Source organism: Macrobrachium nipponense, chromosome 39 (assembly GCF_015104395.2).
Source record: "Macrobrachium nipponense isolate FS-2020 chromosome 39, ASM1510439v2, whole genome shotgun sequence".
NCBI classification, from domain to species: Eukaryota; Metazoa; Arthropoda; class Malacostraca; order Decapoda; family Palaemonidae; genus Macrobrachium; species Macrobrachium nipponense.
This window is the reverse complement of record NC_061099.1, coordinates 38343470-38351730: the sequence shown is the minus strand read 5'-3', so window position 1 is coordinate 38351730 and position 8261 is coordinate 38343470. Positions and strand designations below refer to the sequence as shown.

Genomic DNA, 8261 nt, shown 5'->3' with positions numbered 1-8261 from the left:
CATCAGTCTTTCTTGAAACTCATAAAAACGTCGTAAAGAAAACAAAAGCGATTTTCTTTCAGGTTTTATTGATACACCGAATCTACGGCGGGTGATTAGAACCTTGATGATCGTCCTCCCGTGATTTATGAGACCACAACTCAACCGATGCCTTCCCCCCTCCCTCCCTCCCTCCCTCCCTACCCCTCACTCTCCACCCCGCAAAGACGGTGTTCCTTCATAAACGATGAAAAATCGGCATCTTGTTCCTTTGATGGTTTTCGGGGAGGCATATCTCAATCAGCCATTATTTCCTGATGAAGCAATACATTAAATCAAAGGCTTTTTATTCCCCCAAAGGAATTATCTGTTCGACGAATGCATTGCTTTCATCACTATCATATAGACAAACAAATGAAACAGAGAATTCAAACGTTTCTGTTAGGTTGCATAGAATTGTTTATATATTTATATGTCTATGTTTAGATATATAGACATATATATGCGTGTATAAATATATAATATATATATATATATATTATATATATGTATATATATATATATATATATATATATATATATATATATATTTATTTATTTTTTTTTTTTTTAAGTCAAAAGCTTTAACCACAGTTTTCTGTCCTAATATTTCACTGCTTTTAACGACAGAAGTATAATTTCCGGACTACCGATAGGTAGGCCATAAATTTCTAATTCCTGATTCGTTCTTTTCAGTCCCGCTTCAGCTGACTGAAATGATTCTGTAAAAGGAGAGAAGAAAGACATTAGTCTCAATGAAACAGAATGATCCTGTTACGGGTAAACGAGAAATTTTTTTTTTTTAAGAATTTCAAGCCTTTCATTTAAAGAAAAGCAAAGTTGATCATTTAATTCGGTTACAGTTGCTTTCTTTACAAAATTAAGAAGAATCCAGTAAAACGAATTATATTATTACGCTCTGGGGGTAAACTATTCGTGATTATTATCTTTTTTAATAAACTGCATTGCATAAGAATTAGCATAAAACGACAACTGCGAATTCGAATAAAAATTTTTGCTCTAGAAACTGTGCAAAACTAACAGGGAATATGAGGAACATTTCCAATTAAAACTGTCACGCTTAATTTATAATATATATTTCTCTCTCTCTCTCTATCTCTCAAACTCCTATAGTGACGTGTAATTTCTAACTACGAAGGCATCTAACTCTCGGTGGTAATCCATACCTCTTCTAAATATCATTGCAACCATTACTTTCTAATTGTGCATCTTGTATTTGCTTATTATATATATATATATATATATATATATATATATATATATATATATAATATATATATATATACATATATATATATATATATATATATATATATATACACATGCACACGCTTATATATATATATAATATATATATATATATATATATATATATATATATATAATATATATAATATATATATATATACATATACATATACATATATTTATATATAATTATATATATATATATAATATATATATATTTTATTTATGGTGTGACCAAAAAATATTTGAAATGTTTTTTCCAAAAATTATTATACTCTGTGTCACTATATATATATATATATAATATATATATATATATATATATATATATATAATATATATATATATACCATAGTGACACTGAATAAAATAAATTTGACAAAAATATTTTCAATATATTTTTGTCATATATATTATATATTATATATATATATATATATATATATATATATATATATATATATATATATATAATATATAAATTTTTTCCCCCAACCCTGTCATTTAATTTATAATGTTTCGTGTTTCGAATATTGCTTTGTAATTCAGATGACTTCCTTTCCTTTTCCCAGCCATATTCCGAAAGGTGACCTTTTTTTTCTTTTTTTTTCTCTCTTTCCTGTAGGTGTCATTTGGCCATTATTCCACTGATCACAATACGAGAGTACTCTAATTCCCTCAGGCGGAAATATAACACCCGCCACGACACCATTTTCGATATTGACATGGGCTGATTTATTTTCCTCCTCTTCCCTTCTTTTTTGTTTTGTTTAATGTTTTACTATTGCATCCTTTAGTGTTATGTCCCCCTAGTTTTTCTTTTTAGTTTTCTCTTTCTTTACTCGTTTCTTTCACACTTCAGCCCATTAGCTTTATGTTATTCAGCTTATTGAGGTCATCCATCTGATACTGGATGCCGCGTCACTTTCCTCACAAAACCACACATTAAAAGACCGACATACCCTAACAACATATTGCCTATTCCACATAGATATACAAGACCAGGAAATGGTTCCGCATCGGTCAATAGCACTGAAGAAGGTGACTGGGGAAACAGGACACACGACGCCAGACAAAACGAAACTGGCGAAAATGTTGAGATCATATCTCCCCCAAAAAGACTCAATTAGGAGTAATCTCCGTTTTATATTTATGATGTTTTGCTGCCTATGACTATCTTTCCTCTGCAGAATCTTAATTCTGGAATTATGCTTTCTTTTTCCTTTTGTCCTTACGCAGACTTGAGTCATAATTGACTTGGATACTGAAAAATTGTGAGATACTCATCGATAAGCGCCAAAAATAATCATCTGTTTGGAGTCACATAAAAAGCACATACTTCCACTATTGTTACCATATCAGTACTTATTTGCTTTCGTATGGGGCCATCCACGTATATTTGTTTTTTAACAAAATATTTCTTAAAAAGTATGAATGAATTCCGATAAAATTTAGGCAGAAATATTCATTCGGCGATTCCACTCAAATGATAAAATTTTTGGTCGATATGAATGAACATGTGGTTAGGTATCATGGACAAAAATTCGTAAAGCCAACTAAACCCGCCCCCCCCCGGCCCGGCCAGCCCCCAAACAGCAGGACATCTGGACAGGGTCAACCAAAGTCACTTTCCATCAAATTTCATAAATAAAAAAAAATCGGTCACTGGCCTTTGCATATTCAGACAAACAGGCAGAGAGACCGAACCCTGATGGCAGCAGCAGCAGCAGCACCCAGGGCTTAGGTTAACAAAAAGTTGAAAAAGCAACATTTATCCCAGTCACTGATTCCCCAATACCACCGAGAATGAATTAGGAAGTAATTCAGGAGGATCCAACCTTCTCTTTTTTTTATTTATTTATTTTTGACAGAAAAGTACCCTTAAAACTGTGCAGGAACGAACTGTAATTAAATTGGCTTAGACTCGCCAGCAATAACCGGCACTGGGTTTTGATGGACGTTTGATTTAATTGAGCGCTGCAACCTTCCCTTTCAGAGTTTCTGAATGGAAAAACAAAATGCTGGTAATAGTGGCGTGTTTCCTAACATTTCAGATTTAACTGCACGAACCACAGGGCGTCTTTCTCCTTCATGTTAGTGGCTGTAATAATCAAAATTCAACGCAGAGAGTTGACGTAGATGTCGCCGATTACTATTTTCAAAAAAAAAATCGGTAACTATTGCATTGCAGATTTTTAATCCCTTCATCCTCTGACAACACCATTCAAGATCTCGGAACTCTCTGTAGATCTTTTATAAAAGAATAACTGAAACGAAATAAAATAGATCGAAGACTTGTTCTTCTGATGATTCTGATTTGATTTATTCCTAAAAATTAACGCATGCAATTGTAAATCGGCGACCGTCAATTGATTCATCCATTCACTATTAGTATTTCAGAAATAAATGAGCTTTGTATAGTTTACCACAAAGTATTACACATCACGTGGCCTTCTGTGTTCGTTTGGAGCTAACAGTACATTATATATATATATATATATATAGTATATATATATATATTTTATATATAATATATATATATATATATATATATACATATAATACATATATATATGTATATGAGTGTATTTCTATGTATATACATCATATATATACATACACACAATATATATAGATATATATATATATTATATATATATATATATATATATATAATATATATATATATATAAATATATGTGTGCGTGGTGTATATTTATATATGATGTGTTCTGAAGTCGCGGTCAATTATAAACAATTTTATAAACAATGTCTCCTTTCCAAACGTTCTCAATTATTATTTTACGACCTCGGAGAAACTTCAGTATACAAAATTTATCGTTAGTAACTGCACGGTCATCTCTTGTATGCAAAAATAAAAACATAAAATAAATAACTTGTCGTACTACAGTTTGTTTACGCTATTAAAAAAAATCGATAAAAATGAGGGTTTACTAAGATCTCAGAATCTCGTCTTCTGTCACTAAAACTTGACCAATTGCGAGTGATTAAATAGGAAAAATATAGACGACTTTCGGTTGATTGCTTTCCTGTACATTTCTAGTTTCAAAGATTAAAAACACTTCTCTAGTCTTCCAACGTATCTAAATCCTTATCTGAGAGACGCAAGGAATTCCGAGCAGAAAATGTCATAACCTACTACCGGGAGAAAGAAACTTCTTCTTTCGCTTTGGAAGTTTGTGACAGTCATTTGCCCGCCTAACGTCACGCAGACATCCGAAGTACAAGTAAAAAAACATTTCCCTTAGCCAAGTTTACGTCCAGAGCACGTAGTAGGTTGTTTGGAACTCGTGAATGCGATTCAAATTTAGCGAGAACTGTAGAAGCATCGCAAAATACAACTTTCCTGACTTTCTGATCGTGGAAATAACGATGGCAATATATGCCCCGTTTGGATTTCTTGTTCTATCCTCACGGCAAAGCAAAAGGTTGCAAATGTCACGCTCACTGTGTCGCATCTCGAACTTTCAAAACCACATTTTTTAGAGAAAATCAAGATTGTAAAGGTTTCTCGAATAATTTACTTTTTTTATTAATTATTTATTATTTTCGTTAAATATATATATATATATATATATATATATATATATATATATATATATATATATATGTGTGTGTGTGTGTGTGTGTGTGTGTGTGTGTGTGTGTGTGTGTGTGTGTGTGTTTTCTGATATCGAATGACCCATATAAAAGCAATAACCCTGATCACTGAGGAAGCTTGAGTTTTGGTAAGTACGTACCTTGAAGACTGACATGGCATATGCAGGTGGGAAATAACGGAGTTCGTGTTACTGAATTGCCGACTGTCGTTGACTTCCCACAAGTGCCAGTTTCCTGAGCGTATCCGCTAAGCAAACTTAATGATACACATTTTGAAGATAAAAATACAAAAAATATTTTGTCATTGGGTACCATTGCCTTTCTATTCTTACTGAGTGGTAAAAGGTATCTGTAATTCATGAATAAACATTAATGTAACCGAAAATAATCACTACCTCTGCTTATTGCGAAATTATTTTGATGGGAATTTAAGGTATTGGAAAAAAATAAAAAATATCTATATAAATAGTATATATTATATATATATTATATATATATATATATATTTATATATATAATATATAAATAAATGAGCGAGAGAAAGACGCAGTTCGACATCACACACAGAGATAGAGAGGGTGGGTGGTAGGGGGTAGGGGGGGGGTGGGGGTGGAGGAGAACGGGGGTTTCTTTAAATCTGTCCCGAAGCCACGAAGACTTTTCGTTTCGTTGTTAAAAAAAGCGTCCCTGTTTACCTCAACGAATTATTCACATTAACAACGACTTCCCAGAACTGAGAGCTTTGATGACCTCCAATGATATCGGTGCTTTAATTACAGCTGTTAGATCACAAATTTCGCCCCATAGGTTCAATATAGATATCTGAGGGGAAAACAAACTTAAAGACGCTCCGGGCATCACCCCAATGTTCAAGTGGGCATAAAGTTGAAAATTTGGGGGGGGGGGGGGGGGGGGGGGGGGGGGGGGTTATTAAACTCTGCCGATTGAGCCGGCGTTTCATAACTAGTTCGGCGAGTAAACAAACCTTTCATAATAGTTTCATTAGGGATTTGAATATCGGTTACGCCATAATCCTATGATAAGTGATGCGCAATATTTGGGTAATCAGAATAAATAATATATCTAGTTTAGTATCCCAAGTTTCGGATGGTCTGTTTACATAAAGTAATTATTATTGTATATATACAGCATGAAATTAAGCTGAAGTATTAACTGGTACTGATGAACAGCCAAGATTTGCTTACATATTTTGTATAAATATATACATGTAGTATATATATGTATATTTATATGTACAGTAAATCTCTCTCTCTCTCTCTCTCTCTCTCTCTCTCTCTCTCTCTCTCTCTCTCTCTCTCTTTCTATTATATATATATATATATAAATATATAATATACTTTATTAATATATATATATATATATATATATATATAATATATATATTTATATTATTATATTTATACATATAAACACATAGGAAGCACCCTTTTATCTTATCTGTTAACTGTTAAACCAGTTTGTAAGTCTTTTACTCTAACTCCGTCTTATCACTTTAGAGTTATACAGTAGCCGTCTTTCTAGACAATCACCTCCATTCTTTTGCACAATAATCTCTCTCTCTCTCTCTCTCTCTCTCTCTCTCTCTCTCTCTCTCTCTCTCATCTCTAGTCTTCGTAAAAAAATTTTTGTAGCCTCTTCCCATTGCTTGCAAACCTTTTCATGATTATATAGGGTGAGATGAGGAGTAAAGCTAGTAAAACTATTCGATAACATATTTCAGCAGTGTTGAGAAAATGTGTAAAAATATAGACGCACATATATATATACATAGATACATATACACATCCACACAACACATGATATATATATATATACCATATATATATATACATACACACACACATGCGTGTATGAACAAAGTTACAGCCACGAAGGAAAAATTGAAACACTGTTAATGTTTGCTCCGTATACTCATCACGTGATATAAAATCAAACATAAATATATGTGTGTATATGTATATATAACGAATATCACCTAATAATTTAAAAAGCAAAGACACTCTTTGCCGTGCCGCATACCCAGCTGCGGTTAATATGTCCGCCCTCTCTCTCTCTCTCCTCTCTCTCTCTCTCTCTCTCTCTCTCTCTCTCTCTCTCTCTCATTTAAAACAATACAGAGGGCGTAGATGGTTTCGACGTTAATACCACGTGTACACTGTGTAGAGTCTTTAGCTGGTTTTGGCCTTAGTAGAGCTCTGTGGCTGGTGTGGGCAGAATGAGGCGCCCACTAACTAAAGGACTCGGAGCTCCCACAATGGCCGTTTTAGTGCTAACTATTGTTCCAGTGTACATGTGGCTCTAAGTGGATTTGTACATTTAAAAAGACTTATCCATATGGGATGGTGGCCACATAATGCTTTAAATATGGCGTTATAAATGTTTCACCGAGCTGTGGAATGTGTCGTTATATGAATCGCACGACAATGAAAAAAAAATAAAAGTCAAGTATATCTTAGTTTAACCAGACCACTGAGCTGATTAACAGCTCTCCTAGGGCTGGCCTGAAGGATTAGTATTTTTTTACGTGGCCAGGAACCAACTGGTTACCTAGCAATGGGACCTACAGCTTACTGTGGGATCCGAACCACATTAGGCCGGCCACTCACGTTAGATGGGATTTCTAACGCCCGATCGAAGTGGGCGGGGTTTAAGCGAGTTGAATGTGAGTAGGGTGGTTTTTAGTATTAGCTATGCAATTCGAAACCATTGCATCCAGTTTCCTTATATAAAAAAACCATGCAATATTTCTGCTATGATTTATTGAGGCGAGCTAAACACAGGTAAACATGATGTGACTGATTATATTCATTTTAATTTGTTATTCCAGGTGATTACTAATTTTGCCGTGATGCACAAAAACGAGAAACGGCGTTAACCGTACTAGGAAGTTGCCCTAATGACAACAGTTTGAAAGTTTCTAATGAATGACCCTCCACTATTTATTCCCAGTTATTCCACCAACTGGCTCCTCATTCCATCCAACTCATTTCCGTGATGTGAGTTGTGCATCTTTCCATCCCTATTAAGGCCATTCCTATTAAGGGGAGCGCTGACTCCATAAGGCCCCATTATAAAGGAAGTCCTTATGACTTCCTTATGATTGAAGGGATTTGCTTGAAATTTCTATCACTTATTCTTCAACTAATAATGATTTTTGTTTTTAAACGTGAATTCATTGTCGCATAAAACATTTTACAACCAAAGGTACCACTCTATAATTATTAAAAGGGTTTATTGGACTTCAATTATATATTACAAATTATTATTATTACATTATATTAAATTGGTATATTACATTATATATTACTAGAACTCCACGGCTTACACCTCTC

At 33.5% G+C, this 8261-nt stretch overlaps 1 protein-coding gene across 2 annotated transcripts in view; it reads right to left on the bottom strand.

The window, feature by feature from the left end:
• Window positions 1-602: 602 nt before the first annotated feature.
• The window catches only part of LOC135210555 (uncharacterized), a 118642-nt gene continuing 110983 nt past the window's right edge, over window positions 603-8261 (bottom strand). For both annotated transcript variants that reach the window (XR_010313539.1, XM_064243417.1), the window contains exon 4: window positions 603-740. Coding sequence is in view for 1 of the 2 variants with exons in the window: in XM_064243417.1 (XP_064099487.1) it covers window positions 711-740 (30 nt within the window). In the remaining variant the exon portion in view is untranslated. The remainder of the gene's footprint in view (window positions 741-8261) is intronic.